This window comes from Ursus americanus, chromosome 23 (assembly GCF_024610735.1).
Source record: "Ursus americanus isolate L20-20 chromosome 23, mUrsAme1.1.p, whole genome shotgun sequence".
NCBI classification, from domain to species: domain Eukaryota; kingdom Metazoa; phylum Chordata; class Mammalia; order Carnivora; family Ursidae; genus Ursus; species Ursus americanus.
The window spans coordinates 34111363-34131668 of NC_142149.1; the positions used below are offsets into that span (position 1 = coordinate 34111363).

A 20306-nucleotide genomic window follows, 5' to 3' on the forward strand; every position below is an offset into this window, starting at 1 on the left:
GACAATGGAGCAGTGTTAACCATTTTAAGGGAAATAAATCACGATTCTAGATGGCTATACCTAGCTCTCCCTCAAGTGGCAAATTACTTTGGCAGCCCGAGAGATTCGCTGGCTGAGATCCAACTAATTTCAGCAACCACAACAAAGAAAGAGAAAATTAGTTTTAAAAAAAAACGCTCAGAACAATAGTCAAATGACATCAATGAAATACCCTAAGCCTCCACCACCTCCTTTGCTTTCTTGCCTGGGAAGGTCTTCTCTTGCAGCTCTGTTCCGTGCCCATGAATCACACGGAGGGTAAAGCCTGCCAGCAGAATGCTATGGCCTCAGAGTGCGAGGCCTGGCTCAGGGGGAACCAAACAGCTCAGTGACTGGCACAAGTTCTGGGGGAATGCAAACCATCTATCAACACAGATTTTTTTTTCCTTAATAAAAAAGAGTCACAATAAAAAGCTCAAAAAAAAAATAAAGCATGATGTATAAGAAACAGTGATAAGCAAAGACATTGGCAAGCTTACAGTTAGGTATAAATAGCTGTTGATAAAGTGGTTTTGGAGTTTAATGCAATTCCTCAGAAGAGAGTCTTAAAATAGAAGAGACAAAATAAGAAAAATTAATGGCAATCTTGAACTGAATCACAATAAAATGGAAGTAGGGTATAAGACAGGGGAGAAAAAAATCGTGCTAAAAGTATCCTTTATAGTATGCAATAGGCAAAAGACAGTGTCTTCAACAAAGGGTGCCGGGACAACTGGACCGCTACATGCAGAAGAAGGAACCCGGACCACTTTCTGACACCATACATCAAAATAGATTAAAGACCTAAATGTGAGACCTGAGACCATAAAAATCCTAGAAGAAAGCACAGGCAGTAACCTCTTTGACATCAGCTATCGCAACTTTTTTCTAGACATGTCTCCTGAGGCAAGGGAAATGAAAGTAAAAATAAACTACTGGGACATCATCAAAATAAAAGCTTCTGCATAGTAAAGAAAACAATTGACAAAACTAAAAGACAACCTATGGAATGGGAGAAGATATTTGCAAATGACACATCTGATAAAGGGTTAGCATCCAAAATATAGAAAGAACTTCTACAACTCAACACCGAAAAACCCTGTATACTCCAATTAAAAAATGGGCAGAAGACATGTCCAAAAAAGATATCCAGCTGGCCAGCAGACACATAAAAAGATGCTCAACATCCCTGATCATCAGGGAAATGCAAAGCAAAACCATGATGAGATATCATCTCACACCTGTCAAAATGGATAAAATCAAAACCACAAGAAACAACAAGTGTTGGTGAGGATGTGGAGAAAAAGGAACCATCAAGCACAGCTGGTGGGAATGTAAATTGGTGCAGCCACTGTGGAAAACAGTATGGAGGTTCCTCAAAAAATTAAAATTAGAAATCTCATATGACCCAGTAATTCCACTGCTGGGTATGCAAAGAACACAAAAAAATAATTTGAAAAGTTATGTGCACTCCTACATTTATTGCAGCATTATTTACAACAGCCAAATTATAAAAGCAGCCCAAGTGTCCTGTGATGGATGGATGGATAAAGAAGAGGTGGTAAATATAATGGAATATTACTCAGCCATAAAAAAGAATGAAATCTGGGGTGCCTGGGTGGCTCAGTCGTTAAGCGTCTGCCTTTGGCTCAGGGTGTGATCCCAGAGTCCTGGGATCGAGCCCTGCATCGGGCTCCTCTGCTGGGAGCCTGCTTCTTCCTCTCCCACTCCCCCTGCCTGTGTTCCCTCTCTCGCTGGCTGTCTCTCTCTGTCAAATAAATAAATAAAATCTTAAAAAAAAAAAGAATGAAATCTTATCATTTGCAACAACATGGATGGATCTAGAGTGTAGAATGTTAAGTGAAATAAGTCAGTCAAAGAAAGACAAATACCATGTGATTTCACTCATATGCAAAATTTAACACACAGAGTAAACAAAGAAAAAAGAGACAAACAAAGAAACCCAGACTCTTAAATATAGAGAACAAACTGGTGGTTACCAGAGGAGAGGTGGTTGGTGGGATGGGTGAAATAGGTGAAGGGGCTTAAGAGCACAGTTACCATGATGAGCCCTGAGTAATGTATAGAACTGTTGAATCACTACATTGTACACCTGAAACTAATAGAACAATGTACATAAATTATACTGGAAAATTTTTTTAATTAAAAATTAAAAATAAATAAATAAATAATTTAAAGAGGAGATTAGGACATAGCTATGTACGGAGGGAAGTCTATGTGAAGACAGGGAGAAGGTGGCCATCTGCACGCCAACATGGGAGGCCTTGGAAGAAATCAACTCTGTTGACATCTTGATCTCACACTTCTAGCCTCCAGAACTGTGAGAAAAATAAATTCCTGTTGTTAAGCCAATAAAATAAAATAATAAAATAAAATAAAATAATCATCTATAGGGGAACAAAATTATAGATAATGTACCTTGATGGTCATGAAAAGTATTGGTTCATATTATAATTATTAACAATTTATGGGTAACCACAAGTAAAGGAGAAAAAGAATTCAAACAGAAATTGAAAAGCCAGGGGCGCCTGGGTGGCACACTCGTTAAGCATCTGCCTTCGGCTCAGGGCGTGATCCCGGCGCTATGGGATCGAGCCCCACATCATGCTCCTCCGCTGGGAGCCTGCTTCTTCCTCTCCCACTCCCCCTGCTTGTGTTCCCTCTCTCGCTGGCTGTCTCTATCTCTGTCGAATAAATAAATAAAATCTTCAAAAAAAAAAAAAGAGTCGGATGCTCAACTTACTGAGCCATCCAGGCGCCCCTGAAAAATAACTGTGTTAAACCCATTGTATTGGGCGCCTGGGTGGCTCAGTCGATTAAGCATCTGCCTTCGGCTGAGGGCGTGATCCCGGCGTTATGGGATCGAGCCCCACATCAGGCTCCTTCGCTGGGAGCCTGCTTCTTCCTCTCCCACTCCCCCTGCTTGTGTTCCCTCTCTCGCTGGCTGTCTCTCTCTCCATCAAATAAATAAATAAAATCTTAAAAAAAAAAAAAAAAGAAATTGAAAAGCCGAATGGCCACAGGGGTTGGAGAGGTAACAAAGAAGTGGGAAGTCTTACTTTTTTTTTTCTTGAAACATGGCGATATTATTCAGCCCAGGCCACCATAACAATACCATAGACAGGTTGGCTCAAACAACAGAAATGTATTTTCTCAGAGTTCCAGAGGCTAGAAGTCTGAAAACAGGGTGCTAGCATAATCTTCTGGTGAGAACTCTCTTCCTCGCTTACAGATGGCCACCTTCTTGCTGTGTCCTCACATAGAACAGAGAGAGAACAAGCCCTCTGGTATCTTTTCTAATAAAGGCACTAATTCCCTCATGACTTCCTCTGAACCTAATTATTGCGCAAAGGCCCCATCTCCAAGTACCATTACATTGGCGGGGGGTTAGGACTTCAACATACGTATGGGGGGCAGGAGACACAATTCAATATCTTAGGTCTTCAGTAAAAATGATCTCACCATGGGAACAGAGGCATAATCTATCGTAAGAAAACAATAGCGCAAGCAAAGATTATAAATATAAACTGAGATTTACTTTCCACTTCGGAAAAACAAAACAACAACAAAACGGTGGGGACTCTGGTGAACCCGAGGGCACACCTCTCCTCTAGGGGACCAGCTGCTATTGAGTTCTAGATGATTGTTGCCACGTGAGACCAGAAGCCCCTTAGCATGGATCTGGTTTTTCAAGTGTGGCTAGATAGATATCCGAATTCCTGTGTGAAATAACCATAATTTTAAATATTAGCTCAAAAATTTTTAAATACTCTATGAGGCCAAAACAGAAACAAAAACAAAACCAAAAACCCACCTGGATCTGTGGGCTAAATATAAGCCATCAATTTGCAACAACCACTGATGTAGGACTTCAAAATTACTAAAGACCAGGAAAGTAAAGTACATAGAATGCATGAGCCAAAATAACAAGAATAAGAATAAATGTAGGATTAAGCAAAATAAAACTAAATATAGTGAATTCTCCCATTCACAGGCAGTCATGGTGAGAGGAGAAAAAAAACCGAGCCAAAGCGACACCTAAAATAATATAGCTAAAAAAGTTTGAAAATAGAGACGTTTTATATCAAAACATATGCTAACAAAAGAAAGCTTTTGTGGCTAAAATGATTGACTCATATAACCGGAAGGCTGAAGTTAAGGTGGGATTTATGGCTATTTCTATAGCTCAATAATTTTATCAAAGACCCACTTTATTTGCCCCCTGTGATAATATATTCATCCTAAAATTGACTTCCTTTATGATAACAGGATGGTTGCCAGTTACAATATGAATGCAGGTTTTCATGCTTATGGGTAAGTGGAAGACAGTTTAAAAAAAAAAAAGGGAAGCTTATCCTTTTGGTTGATTTGGGACAGTTCAGAAGCGTGCCTGTTTCTAAACTAATAGAGTTTCCCTGGGAATGCCATGTTCTCATTGGCGTAAGCCTGGATTCCTAAACCAATCTTGTATTAGTTATCTATTGCCACATAACAAAATACCTTAAACTTCATGGCTTAAAACCACAGCAAACATTTATTATCTCTCAAGGTTTCTATGGGTCAGGAGCAGCAGTTGCTGGCTCGGGATTTCTCATGAAGATTCGGTCAAGATGTCAGGTGGAGCTGCAGTCTTCTGGAACTCAACTGAGACTGGAGGGATCCCTTTTCAAGGTGGCTCACTCACTCCTTTTCACGAGGTTAGATGAGTACCCTGACAATATGGTGACTGGCTTACTCCAGAATGAGTAATTCAAGGAGAATGCCAAGCAGAAGCTCTGTCTTTGGAATTCACATAGCATCATTTTCACCATATTGCATTTGTTAGATTTGAATCACAGCAGAGCAAGAGAATTTCTCTTTCCCTTAGTTTCGACCAAAGCTCCCGAATTGTTTTCCATGAGCCTTGCCTGGGTCATCATCCCGACCAAACCTGAGTCTTGTGCTAGTCCTTGGAGCTGAGGGGTGGTGAGTTCAGTCCCATCTGAAACACATGGATTTAAAGTGCGGGAGAGAGAATTATCCAAAGGGAAATCAGGGTATTGTTACCAGAAAAAGAAGAACTAGATAAGGACATGTAAAACTAAAAGATGTCCACTATGGTGCCCATGTATTAATTGAAATTTTTACGGGGAGTGTGAACTACTTCCTTAAAAAAGTTTAAGATATTAATAGCGGTTATCTGCACGGTGGGATTACAGTAAAACTTTTCCTAGTTTTCTATGTATTCTTAACTTCCTTTCATACGTATGTATTACTTTTATAATCGGATAATAACAAATAACTATTATTTCATAAAAGGTAAAATTCACCACTCTAAGAATGGAAATAGGGTGCAGTACTTCAAAAACAACAGATTTTTTAAAAATGTATTTAGCCAAAGTCAGGGACAGGGAAAAGAAAGGAAACAAGAACATACAATGGTAGAAAATGTAAAGCATGATGGCTGGTCACAATCATATATATCAGTTATATATATATATATATTTTTTTTTTTAGGTAAAGTCCAACTGTATGCTGTATTGACCATGAAACTAACAAACATGGGACTCTGGGATTGTTGGGGCGTGTGGGTGATTCAGTCAGTTAAGCATCTGACTTCAGCTTGGGTCATGGTTTCAGGGTCCTGGGATCAAGCCCGCACATTGAGTTCCCACATCCAGCTCTGAGATCAGCAGGGAGTCTGTTTCTCCCTCTGCCCCCCGTGCCACCCACTTATGCTCTCTCTCTCTCAAAATAAATCTTTTTTTAAAATGACATGGAATTGTGACATGGAATTGTTGAGAATAAAGTAGAAATCACATCTTTACAATATTGTCTCTCTCTGGGAACAAAGCACATCCCTCCTTTCTTTAAAAGAATCTTTAAAATGTAAAAATAATCTTTTTTGCATCCCTTGATTGTTTTGTGGCTTTTCTGACATTATCTTTCACATTTCTTATTGACTCTATTCTTCAGGTGTTCATGTTTTTATTGCTCTTACAAATTTTTCTTCTATTATATATATATAAAATATATATCTTTCCTTCTATTATATATATAATACCTATTATATATATATATGCAAATATACATTTTTTTCTTTTTAGCAGGGGATAGGGGCAGAGGGAGAGAGAGAATCCTAAGCAGGCCCCACACCCTGTTCAGAGCCTGACACGGGGCTCAGTCTCACAACCCTGAGATCATGACCTGAGCCAAAATCAAGAGTCAGACACTCAACCGACTGAGCCACCCAGGCAACCCTCCATTATATTTTCTAACTTACTATGATTGTTATGTAGGAAAATCACCACCACTACTGGCAGGAATGTAAATTAGTGAAGTATAAAGTACTTAGAAGTTTGGTCTTCAAAAATGATATATCTTTCCAAACAGCTGGATCTCTGGGAAGGAAGGTAAGAGCATGAGGAGTTGTAAATAAGCAGGAAAATGGAAAAGACTGTTTCTTTCTTCTTATAATTTATTTAAAAGACAATGCTTAAAACAACAAAAAAAAGGAAAGATGGGTTTATAATAAATATAGAAGGAAAATATATGAGAACAATCATGCAAAATACAGGAGGGCTGGTAAATTTATTTGTAAATTTTTATTTGTTGTCAAGTTATTTCATTGTGAAGCAGGAAGTATCACATAAGTAGGGGTAAGGGTTAAGTAGAAAGTGGGAAATGGGAAAAGATACAGTTATGACTCAAAATAGACTCTAATAAGAATACTTATTATTAGCCTTATAGAAAACCCTGAAAAAATAAAAGAGATGTATAGCTAAGAAGTTAATAGGAAATAGGGGCACCTGGGTGGCGCAGTCATTAAGCATCTGCCTTCGGCTCAGGGCGTGATCCCGGCGTTCTGGGATCGAGCCCCACATCAGGCTCCCCCGCTAGGAGCCTGCTTCTTCCTCTCCCACTCCCCCTGCTTGTGTTCCCTCTCCTGCTGGCTGTCTCTCTCTGTCAAATAAATAAATAAAATCTTAAAAAAAAAAAGAAGTTAATAGGAAATAAAATGAAATATTTAAAAATAATAGATTATTATTCCATTTATATGAAATTCCCAAACAGACAAACCTAATCAATAATCCTAGAAATCACATCAGTGGTTGCTTGGGATGGGGCAGTTGGGGAGACTGACTGCAAAGGGGCACAGGGAACTTCTGGGGAGTTGGAAATGTACACCTTAATTGGGGTAGTGGTTATATACATTTGTACATTTGTCAAAAGTCATCAACTTGTTCACTTAAAATGTGCAGCTTTTATTGTATGTAAATTATGCCTTTAAAAGGTTGATTAAAAAAAAAAGTATTGTATCTTTGACCCAGGAAATATATTTGGTAAATTCAGCTATGGTACAAATCTGTAGTTTTTGCTTGCCAGACTTCCCTGACCTCATCTTTTGGTAACATCACCTGATTTATCTTTTTTAGGTAACCACCCCTTTTCTACTTGATATAGTCTTGGTGAATAGTCAATTACATTGCCTTGTACTCCCTTGGCCAAAGGCGGACATGTAACCCAAGCTAGCCAATCAGATTCTCTGTCCCTGGAATTTGGATCTTGAGTCATGTGATCCTAGAACTAAAAAGGGTTGGAGCTGTTTTATCTGGCTAATGATCAGCATCTTCAAGATGATCAATGTCCTATTTAGATCTTTGCCATGGTCCATGCCCATCACTGCTGTACTTTTCTCCTTTTGGAGGTGCATTTTTTTTTCCAGAGAAAGAGCACACGTGAGCCAAGGTGGGGGCTAGGGGAAGGGGCAGAGGGAGAGAGAGACTCTTAAGCAGACTCCATACCCCACACGGAGCCTGACCCGGGGTTCGATCTCACAACCCTGAGATCATGACCCTGAGACCATGACCTGAGCCAAAATCAAGTCAGCTGCTTAACCAACTGAGCCACCCAGGCACCCCTGGATCTCAGAGGTTCTTAAGAGACAAATTTCTCTCTCCTCCTTCATGGGCACTCTCTGGTATTTTGGAATTGTCAGCCCATGTGACAGGTTGCCAGTGACCTGCTCTGGGAGGCCATGTAAGGCTCTTGGGCATAGAAATCATTCTGAGCGATTCTTGGGCTGTTCAAAGCCCTTCATAGATGCTGGTCACCCCCAGGTAATTAAAGAGAGTCATTCTACTACTCCCATATCATGCTGGGGGGGCCCTGTGACGTTGTCTTAGGCTCACCTGCCTGGGCTTATCAGCCAACCATTCCCACTATGCATTCTTACTGCCTTTCTGGACTCTGCTTATGAAAGTAAGCCCTCTGCACTCCGACCACCATAACCCTTTTTTATATCTACTCTAGGATCCATATGGAGGTATGGAGGTGAGTGGTAGTTGTGGTCAGGGGACAGGGTGTAGGGCACTTCCTCCATTACTAGGTTCCTATACTTTTTACTTTGGGTTTTCCCTTTTCTTTCTTTCGTCTTTTCCAGGGAAACTGGAAGGAAGGGAGAAGCTCTATTCACCAAATCTACTGTGTTGTCTATGCATATAAGTTCTTTCTGTTTCCCTGCACGGCCTAGACTTTTAAACTGCAACAGAAAAGAAAAGGCTCCTTGTTTCCCTCTTCTGTGTCCTCTCACTAAAAACAAAAGGCATAGAACCATTCTATCTGCTGTGTCGGTGGGGGGAAGGGCTGCTCTTCATATTTTAAAACTGATAAGCACATAAACAAGCTTTTTGAACATCCTTATACATATGTCTATTTGAACATGCGAGGAACCATCTATAAATTAAGTTGGAATTTGCACATTTTTAAGGCTCTTGATGTGTATCGCCTAAATGTTTTCTCCAACATAACTTTAGCCTCTTCAACTATGTATTTAACATACTTTCTCTTCTTTTTTTTAAAAAAGATTTTATTTATTTATTTGAGAGAGAGAGAGAAAGAGAGAACGCATGAGCGCACAAGTGGGGGGTGGGCAAAGGGAGAGGAAGAAACAGGCTCCCCACCAAGCAGGGAGCCAGATGCAGGGCTCAATCCCAGGACCTCAGGATCATGACCTGAGCCAAAGGCAGATGCTTAATCAAGTGAGCCACCCAGGTGCCCCTATACTTTCTCTTCTTATTGGGCTAGCTCATCATTCTAATGTGCATTTTGGTGCAACACAAAAATATTTTAATACACTTCGCAGTCATTAGGATGGCTATTATTCAAAAAATGAAAAAAATGGAAAAAAACAAGTGTTAGTGCAGAAACTGAAACCCTTGTGAATGGCTTGTGGGAATAGAAAATGGTATAGCTGCTGTGGAAACAGTTTGGCAGTTCCTCCATAAGTTAAAGGTAAAATTACCAAATTATCCAGCAATTCTACTCCTAGGTATATATCTAAAATAATTGGAAACAGGGACTCAAACAAAAGTTTATATACTTATGTCAATAGCAATGTCATGCACAATTGCCTCAAGTCGGAAACAACCCAAGTGGCCATGGACAAATGAATGGATAAACAAACATGTTATATACATACAATGGAATATTATGTAGCCTTAAAAACTAATGAAAGGGGTAAAAAACAAAAACAATAAAACAACTGGAAGGGGCACCTGGCTGGATCTGTCAGTTGAACATGCAACTCTTGATCTCAGGGTTTTAAGTTTGAGCCCCACATTTTTACTTGCAATTAAAATCTTTAGGGGTGCCTAGGTGGCTCAGTCTGTTGAGTGTCCAACTTTTGATTTTGGATCAGGTTGTGATCTCAGGGTCATGGCACGGAGCCCTGTGTAGGGCTTCACACTCAGCAGAGTCTGTCCCTCTCCCTCCCTGCCTGCCCCTCCCCCTGCTCACTGGCTCACTCGCACTCTCTCTCTAAAATAAATACATTTTAAAAATCTTTTTTAAAAAAGTAAATTAAAAAATAAAAATTAAAAATTAAATCTTTTTTAAAAATGAAATTCTGATACACGTTACAACATGGATGAGCCTTGAAAATATGCTAAACGAAATAAACCCGGCACAACGGGACATATGCGTGATTCCACTTACATGAGGTACTTAGAACGGGCAAACTCATAGAGATGGAAAACAGATTAGAGGTTACCAGGGGCTGGAAAGATGGGCAAAATGGGGAATTATTGTTTAATGGATATAGAATTTTTGTTGCAGATGATGAAAAAGTTCTGGAAATGGGTATGGTTGCGCAACATTGTTAACGTACTTAATGTCAATGCGTTGTACATTTAAAAATGGTTAAGATAGTAAATTTAATGTTATGTGTATTTTGCCACAATTTTTTTATAAAGGAACAAAGTAGGGATGCCGGGGTGGCTCAGTCAGTTAAGCATCTGCCTACGGCTCAGGCCCAGTGTCCTGGGATTGAGCCCCATGTCAGGCTCCCTGCTTCTCCCTCTCCCTCTGCCCCTTCCCCCTGCTTGTGCTCTTTGTTTCTCTCTCTCTCAAATAAATAAATAAATCTTAAAAAAAAAAAAAGGAACAAACTGAAGTGTATGTTTTTGAAAATTCGAGAATAAAGGAAGTAGATACTTTGCAGTGCAGCCAACTGTGTGGTTTGTCCCCCTGAAGAGAAGTAGGAAGGCCTATTCATTTATTAATATAATTACTAAGTGCTCACCTTATGTCTGCACTAGGCTTGGTATCTGAAATACATAATATTTATTGTCCAGTCTTCAAGATGTTTATGGGCCAGTTGGGGAGATAAGCCATCCACACGTGATATAATTGACATATGACATCATTATAAGAGATGTTACAGGGTAGATTATAATGTGATCTCTTAGTTTTTTTCTTCTGGAATACACATTCTTTCTCTCTTTTAATATACTCTCTTGTATTCAACTATCATAAACAATTATCAAGGGTTTTTTTTCCACACTTGAAACCTTTCCCACGTCGGTCTGTGTATATTATAGATACACCATACTTAAAAAATCCAAAACTAGGGGGTGCCTAGGTACCTTAGTTGGTTAAGTATCCGACTCGATTTTAGCTCAGGTGGTGATCTCAGGATTCTCTCTTTCCCTGTCTCTCTGCTCCTTCCCCCATGCTGTCTCTTAAACAAACCAATTCCAAAATTGGACCCCAACTCTTCAGTATGCTGTTAACCTCAGTACATGGGTTCGTTATAGATTTCGTCGTCTAAGTTAAATATCTGCGTCATTTGTTTATTTATTTATTTTATTACAACTTTAAAAAAAGATTTTATTTATTTATTTGAGAGAGAGAGAGAACATGAGCGGAGGGAGGGGCACAGGGAGAAGGACAAGCAGACTCCCTGCTGAGCAGGGAGCCCAGTGTGGGGACCCTGGGATCATGACCTGAGCCAAGGGCAGACACTTAACCAACTGAGCCACCCGGGTGCCCCTCATTTGTATATTTTAACTAAAATGTTTGGTAGGGAGTTGGATCCCACAAAGGCAGGATGATAGTATTTCTCTCAGATTGGCTCAAGAGTTATTATTATATGACTATATCACTTTGCATATAGTTTACCTTTTTTTTTTTAAAGATTTTATTTATTTATTTATTTATTCGACAGAGATAGAGACAGCCAGCAAGAGAGGGAACACAGGCAGGGGGAGTGGGAGAGGAAGAGGCAGGCTCATAGCGGAGGAGCCTGATGTGGGGCTCGATCTCATAACGCCGGGATCACGCCCTGAGCCGAAGGCAGACGCTTAACTGCTGTACCACCCAGGTGCCCCTGCATATAGTTTACCTTGTTCCTATTTCTAGTTCATTGAAAAAGTCAAAATTTTTCGCTGTCATAATTAAAGAACTACAAGTTTGTTTCACATTTTTCCCTGTATTTTTTACATTGATAATTAGAAAATTTCCCAGAAATTAGACGTGTAGTGTCATGGCAAAATGAACCTATTTATAGTTATTCAAGTAAATCTGTTCAAGTGTTCTTTTCCTATGCATTTCATTGCAACTAAAAATACTTTGAGAACTGACCTACATTGTAATCGCTATAGCATTACTACATCCCAGACCAACTCATTATCTCCTCTTTAGCACTCCCACAATGTCCTGTGCAAACTATCCCGGTATTTCTCACACTGTATTATTATTATTATGTGTCTGCCTTTCCAAGAATAACCCTTAAGCCTTTATTATATACAATGGAATCAGCCCAAGTTTTCTACGGATATGGGTAATAGTACAGAGGAATGAGAATTGGGCCGAATCTCCTATCTGCATTCCCCAAGCAACAAGAACTTGATGACAAACCCTTGCTCTGTTCTTTGGTGATTACAGTACAGGACGCAGTTATTTTGCCTCTATGACGTGTGGTGCCATACGGGTCCCTCGACAATCTTATTTATGAGGTCCGTGTGATTTTTTTGGTCTGTGGCTAATGGGTGTTGACTATGTGGATTTAGACTTGGAGGGCTCTGAAAAAGATTCTTCAAATGTAGGACAAAAATCATTGTGTTTATGCTGATACTCTATGGTTGGGCAATTCGCTGTTATATGTAGTGTAGCAGAGCCATCATCAGAAAGTTAGGAAGATTGTCCAGTACAGGTTATGAAATGTATCATTTTCATGAATGCATTTTATTCTTAGCAATATATAGCCCTGAAAGGGAATAGGTTCAATATGCAGTCTAAGGTGATGGGTTCCTGGGAACTTTAGTAATCTACTGTGGTATAATAAACCACTCAACTTTAGTGATACATTAACAATCATTTTATTTTGCTCCTGTGGGTCAGGAATTCAGACAGAGAACGGGGATGTTTGTCTCAGCTCTGTGACGTTTAAGCCCTCATCTGAGAACACTGGAGTGGCTGAGGGTGACTCAAATGTCTTGGAGTTGGAATCATCCAGAAGTTTCTTCACTGAAATAACTGGCATCTGAGCTGGTATGACTCAAAGGCTGTACTCAGCTGGAACTCTTGACTGGAGTGCTTACACATAGTCTTTGCCTGTGGCTTGAGATTTCTGAAAGCATGGTTGCCTCAGGGTGGTTCCTCTTTTTAACATGGTGGCTCAGGAATCCAAGAATGAGAATTCCAGAGAACAAAATGGACTCTGTATGGCCTTTTCTGACCTAGCATCACTTCTGCTGGACTCTACTTGTGGAAGCAGACACACTCTAACCAGATTCAAAAGGAAGGTACTTATGGGGCACCTGGGTGGCTCAGTCAGTTAAGCACTCGACTCTCGATTTCAGCTCAGGTCATGATCTCAGGGTCCTGGGATAGAGCCCAGTGTCAGGCTCCATGCTTAGCAGGGAGTCTACCTGAGGATTCTGTCCCACTCCCTTTGCTGCTCCCCCACTCATGCACTTGCATGTGCCCTCTCTCTCTCTCAAATAAATAAATCTTTTAAAACAAAACAAAACAGGAGCGCCAGGATGGCTCAGTTGGTTAAGCATCTGCCTTTGGCTCAGGGCATGATCCCAGAGTCCTAGGATTGAGCTCCACATCAGGCTCCCTGCTTGGCAGGGAGTCTGCTTCTCCCTCTGCCTCTCACCCCACTTGTGCTCTTTCTCTCTCACTCTCTCAAATAAATAAATATCTTAAAAAAATAAAAATGAAAGGAAGGTACTTGGACCCCACATCTCTATTAAGGAAGTAGTTGCAATTTAAAAATGATCACAATGTATATCGCCTCTTAGGATTTTTTTGGACCAGGTTTAGGCCTCAAATAGCTCCGTATGCTAGAAGGCCTCCTACCAAATTTGAGGCTACCAAGGCTTAAAGGGGATTTGGTGCACTGTAGGGTTAACTTTGTGATACAAAGAACCTCTGTCCATCAAAATGTATAGGTGATCATGACAGTTTAGCAGGTCTCTTCTGTATTCTTCATTCCCATAGCTAAGAGTGCATGATTCTGGACCTTCTTCTGGCTCTTCCATCATTATGATTGCTGTCTTTTTTCTGACACACAAATCTGATCCTTTTACTTCCCTGTTTCTAATCCTTCAGGATTCCCTATCATCTCCAAGATGATAGTCCAAGGCCATTAGTATCACCTATAAGCCCCTTTATGATCTGACCCGGACCACTGAAAACTCAGATGCTATGCTATTGTACAAAATATGGAAAGACAATGTTTATGTAATTATTGAGTTCAAATCCCAGTTCTTTGGGACTCATTAATTTCCTAGAGCTCAAGGAAGAAACTGTCTTCCCTCAGTTAATGGTAGTGTACAACAAAAATGTCCTAGTTGCCACTGGTTTCTTTGGTAAGCCAGTTCTTGATGGCCCAAATGTGCAGGTGGGTTCCAGTTCTGGAGTCAAGGCTCCCCTTCGATGCTTATTCCTTTGTACTGATGCCAGCTGTTGGTCCTGACTCCTCCAACATTTAATTCTCAGGGGTCCTGTCCTTTCAGGTAATCTGTCTGCCCTTGGTCAGGGCCTCCCAGACCATCACACACATTTTAATAACTTTCAATCTCAAAACAATGAAGAAGGGATCAAAAGGCCCTTTTGTCCATAGAGACCCATCTATATACATTTTTGGATATCTAACTCTGCCCAACAGCATGTAAGGTCCATATAGCAATCAGTAAGAGTGTCTGACACAGCTTAACCTGTTTATAGGAACTGAGCCCAGGTCCTGATTCAGCCAAAATGTCCTAGAACATCTGCATTCGATTTCAGGGGACTCATGGATCCCTTGAGGTAGGGTTGCTGGATAAAACACAAGGCCCAGTTAAATGTGAATTCCAGATAAGCAATGAATGTTTAAGATTTTATTTATTTATTTGTCAGAGAGAACGAGAGAAAGAGAGAGCAGAAGCAAAGGGAGCAGCAGGCAAAGGGAGAAGCAGGCTCCTCACTGAGCAAGAAGCCCAACTCGGGGCTCCATCCCAGAACCCCGGAATCATGACCTGAGCCAAAGGCAGACAGATGCTTAACCGACTGAGCCACCCAAGTGCCCCTAAGTGTATTTCTTTTTTTACCAAATTGTTTAGCCATTTAACATAGGAATACCAGCGTGAACTGGAAGAACCACTTACAATCCCTTTAGCTCTAAATGTCAGGACATATCATTATTTTCTTTAGGTTTTACATTGTTAGAGTGACTATGAGACAGTGTCATCAATTATGCCCAGTAACTTCCTTGTTAAATTCCTAGAGCAGAAAGATATTGCACAAAGTTCTTGAGATGGCCGACTTGGAAAGTTAAGTTACATAAAAAGCAGATGTTCAGGCTGAAAGGAAGGGAGCTGAAACAAGTACTCTCAATTATTCAATAATCCCTTGAGACGGGGACTAGAACTATGAGAGAAAATTGAAATCTTCATTTCTTTCTTAACATTAAGTCCTGACACAGTCAGCAATTAACCCTTTTCTTCTCCACCACTATTTGTAATTCCATAATGAGGCTAACCTTCCAACCAAATTCTTCTACAAAAGTTTTTTCTTTCTCTCTCTCTTTGTTTATAAATTTTCTTTGGAAAAAAGAAATATGGTAAAAAGTTCAAGCAATGCAAATGGTTATACAATGACCCATGATGACCCTTAGTTCCCGGGTGGAAGGTTCCTAACTTGCTTTAGGGACCAGAGTCTAAAGAATGGTGTCTAGACCCATGTGAATTCCCTGAATGCATAATTTTCAATGTGCTGATAATGCGCATTTCCGTAAGGCAAGAATCCAAACTTTTACCCGAGCCTCAAAAAGGTCCATGCCTAAGAACTCTCGAGGCAGGATTTGCTGAAGGGACTGATGCGCCCGCGTAATTCGGCACAGGAGAGGGTTATTCGTCTCAGTTTAAAAAGGCCACCCCATCCACCAACTCGGGCCCCCTCAGAAAGTACATTCTCCGCGGAAAGGATCACAGCCCTTTTCTTCCCAAGTTTTCCGCCTGCCGCATTCCTTCCCTCCGGCGCGCCGGCGTGCGCTGACGTCATGACGCCGCACACGCAGCCCCGCCCCTGCAGAGCTCCGCGCTGGGACGGAACCCGGGTTTCTCTCAAACCCGGAATGTGAGGCCTGGGCTTGGCTCTATCTGGCTCCGTGCCCCGCTGTTTACCCGGGCCTGCGTGCGCCGCTGCTACCCTACAGCTCGCACCGGAGGAGCCAGGGCGTCCGTGCGCTTCTGCCCTGTGCCCGCGCGGCTGCTGCCGCCCGTCCGAATCCTCCGGGGCCGCAGAGGAGTTCGCTACGGAGGGAGGCGGGGGCCTTCGGGAGGAGGAGGCGGAGGAGGCGGAGGAGGAGGGAAGGAAGATGGCGGCCGTGGAACTAGAGTGGATCCCAGAGACTCTGTATAACACCGCCATCTCCGCTGTCGTGGACAACTACATCCGCTCCCGCCGAGACATCCGCTCCTTGCCCGAGAACATCCAGTTCGATGTTTACTACAAGGTATGGGCAGTGGGCCTGCTCTTCGCTCCCCTGCCGCAACCCCTGGGGCCGCACCCCCTTCCACGTCTGCGAACCCCCGCAGTTAACCCCTCACCCCTCGTAGCAGGATCGCTTCCCGAGACATCTGGTGCGGTCTCGGGGTTGCCAGTATAGGAATACTGTCTCCGTATCCTCTGACTCTAAAGCTCTTGGGCCTTGATTGGTATCTCTTCCTAATGAGTCTCTCCCCGTTTTTTGGTGTTCCCTCCTGCACTGTGCGCCCCCCCCCACCTTGGGTAGGCCTTTTGCGTGGACTTCCTCTCTTGCACCCCTGTCCCACTCAGTCCTTCGCTTCTAGCCTGTGCCTTCAGGATATTTTCTGCCCTTTCTTACCCAGATTAAGTGTCAGCATCAGCTGAACTTTTTGCTCTGCTCTTATCCCCCCTTCCTACTTTATTCTCTTGCCGCCCCTCTTCCCAAGTATATTTTTTTTCTGCTTCGTGTTCTTCGTTTCTCTTTTCTCGTCCTAATCGAGAGGGAGTTGAGGATTTACTGGAAGTAGTTGTGTGCTTTATTCGCATATTCTTTAAAGCTTTGGTTTTTGTTTATACTTGGGGTTGAATTGGGGATTTTGTTAATATGTGAGTGGTGATAAACTATTTGAAAGAAAAGGGGGAGCTCTTTGCTGAAAGAAAAAATACTTTAGGATTTAAATTATTTTCATATATTTGAAAGTTGCGATCTTGCAGCATTCCTAAATAGCTCCCCCTCAGAAATCTGAACAAAAAGTCTTCCAAGGAGTTTCAAGGGTAAGTGTCTTAGACGTGGACAGTTTTTGCAGTGTTTGGAGAGGGAGGAGAACTTTATGGACTCGGAGCCTCCCTTTTCCTCTCCCCCCTACATTTGAATGTGAACAGTGGACTCATTATTCAGTCCTCATTGCCTTGAATCGGGGTGGATAACTCTCCAGTAGCCACCCGGGCAAAATGTGACCAGAAGTGGAGTATGATTTATTTTTTAGATCTTAAATACTTCCTCTTGATTAGTAACTTGGCTAGAACACAGCGTAAACTGATATTTAACAGATGTGTATGTTCTTACATATGTATGGTGTTTTATGGCAGTTGTTTTAGTGGGAGGATTGCCCACTTTCTCCACCCCAGAATATTTTTTCAGAAAGCAGCTGAGTTGCTACATTCTGCTAAATCCAGCTGCATTACACCAATTCTAACAATTCAAATGGTTTTTTTCCCCCATAAATATTTGGAGAAGATTTATTTTGGTTATTCATTTTATTACTTAGCCCCAGGGTAGAGAAAACCTCCCTTCATCCCAAATCCCTTTGATAAATTGATTACTTTTGTATGTATCTAAGGAAAATTTGTATATTTAAGATTCATCCCTCCCAAGGTAGTGTGAGTTTAAATTTGTCTTTCTTAGCCTGGGAAACTACGGCTTTGTCTGTATGCTTACTCTGTCCATTATATTAAATCTTATGTAATCTTTTACACTCCTAAGAGGAAATAATTGGAGATTCAAGCACAGTACAGTTACTGCTTGAATTCCCTCAGTGCATACTTGACCATCTTCTAGTAACTTTTGCTCCTAATTGAACCTTTCATTTGAAGATTGTTATTAGTACCAAGAGATGGTGATTTTGCCGCATTTTCTGTTTCACGTAGCTCACAGAGTTTTAATATTGCTTCTTTTTGGTACACTTCTAAATAGTTCTATGTTCAGAGTGTGGCATTGTGCTATAAAGTGAAGAAAGATATTTAACATGTGCCTGGAACTGTGTTAAGTGCTTTTACACGTGTTGTCTTGTTTAATTCTCACAATTAAACTAGAGAGTAAGGCATTACCTTGTGTTAAAGGTGATAAAGTAATTTAGTCAAGGTCTAATACTTAGTATTTAGTTCGTGTGTTCTTTGCTTTCTTGCTTGAGAAGATTTTGCATTTTGAGGTAATTGATGAAAGACATTTATAGAACTAATTCCTGGTCTTGAATCTTTGATGGAAATAGAAGAAGGAACTTTTCCTTAAAAAACGGTATCAGTACATAAATATAAATACTTTTTAAGCCTTTTAATGCATATGAGTATAAGGTACTCATCCCCTGCCCAATTTGTGAACATTTTAAGAGGCTGTTTACAAGTTCCGAATTTTATCCAATTTAGAACCAAGGAGAAAGTCATAATCAGATTCCTTCAGCAGTCCCAACTTCCATCAATAGGCATAGTCACAGACAAAATTATAATATTTGTGGAACCAAAAAATACCCCATTCCTCTTGATTGTTACAGTCCAGTGTCACTGTGTTAAGCAAAGGCACAGTCATAAAGCGTTAGGAGATGGGGTTATGGAATGAATGGGAGGTGGAGTAGGCATGCTGACTTCTCCTTAAGGAAGGGAAAGGAGAGAGGTGTTGATATATAGAGAGGGTAAAATGTAAAGGGATTTTTTTTTTTTAAAGAATGGAAGACATTAGAATATATTTATTGGCCGAATGGCAGAAACCAAAATGGAATGAGAGTTTAATTGTACAAGTGTGGTGGGAAATGAATTACAAAGCAGAGTCCCTGAACAGGAGAATTAGTCTTGCCTCTTCCCTCACAGTGCGTAAATTAAGGTATTGGTCTTAAATTGAAGTTGGGGAAAGAATACTTGTTTCTCTGAGATCAGATGGAAGGAGCTGGGGGCATACAGTATCAGAATAGTTAAGTTTGCAAAGAATGGTTGTTGTGAATGGTAAGATCATCTGCTGAGAGTAAGAGATAAGAGTGGTGGCTTCTATGTAGGAAGGCTAAACTGAAGTTGGAAATGGCTGCTGATGTATATGGGAAGGGAAGTTCACTAAAAATGTGTTTTAAAAAATGATGGGTGGGGAGTGCCTGGGTGGCTCAGTCAGTTAAGTGTCTGAATCTTGATTTCAACTCAGGTCATGATCTCAGGGTGGTGAGATCCAGCCTGGCATCAGGCTCTGTGGTCACCAGGGAGTCTATTCTTTCCCTCTCCCTCTGCCCCTGTGCCCCCACCCCATGCGCTGTCTCTCTCTCAAATAAATAAATCGTTTTTTAAAAAAATGACAGGTGGAAAAAATAAAATTTTAAAAAATGACAGGTGGTATAGATGGTTCAGTAAAAATCCATATGTTACAAAATACTGTCTTTGAATCTGAATAGCTTTTAACCAAGGGTGCTCAATCATTTAGGCATAGAAATGGAAAGATAAATAGAATCATAGAATTGTATACCAAGTGAAAACAATATAGTGAAGGGCTGGGTTTTTTAAAGAATGAGGTTTATGATCTTTTAAACTGCCGAATGGTCTATTTTGTGTCCTATTCCAATTACAAAATTGGTCATAGAGTTAAGTTTTCGGTAGGTGAAGTGTTTCCATAATGTGTTCTATTTATTATTTTCAGTCTTAACCTTAGCGATTTTGGCTTTTATTATAATTGTAAGTCTTATGCTGAAAACCATTAATGCCTGACTTTTTCTACGTGTATTTCTGTTGTATAGCTATATAATGCCTGAACTAATATTCTGATAATCTTTTAATTGTTAACAAATTGAAAACAAATTCTTGCAACATATTTGACAGCCAAAGAGTTAATAATCTTTTCATATAAAGAGCTCTTGGGATTAATAAATTGAGAACTAAAACTATGGGGGAGGGGTATAAAAGACCATAAATAGCCCACCGTACCATGTATCTCTGGATGGTAAGGTAATATGTTATAAATAATGTTAGCTCATCTCAGTTTAAGCTGTGAATTTATCTGATATATGAATCAGGTACTCAGAACTTTATTGGTATAAGAAAGTGATTAAGTATGAAGTTCGTCTGGGGGACTTGACTGTATGAGAATAAATGAGTCAAAGAAATTTTGAATTTGCACAATACTTAGGAGAGATGTGTGTTATAAGATAATAAAGTGTATTAGAAAGCTACATATTTTAAAACAGTGTAGATTTGGCACAAGAACAACAGAGAGATAAATTATAGAACATAGTAAGCAGTCT

The 20306-nt window shown here is 40.6% G+C and overlaps 1 protein-coding gene across 1 annotated transcript in view; it reads left to right on the forward strand.

Moving 5' to 3' along the window:
• Positions 1-15873: 15873 nt before the first annotated feature.
• Positions 15874-20306, forward strand: part of APPBP2 (amyloid beta precursor protein binding protein 2) — a 54243-nt gene continuing 49810 nt past the window's right edge. The window contains exon 1 of the mRNA XM_045773151.2: positions 15874-16303. Within this exon, the coding sequence (XP_045629107.2) occupies positions 16166-16303 (138 nt within the window). The 5' untranslated portion in view covers positions 15874-16165. The remainder of the gene's footprint in view (positions 16304-20306) is intronic.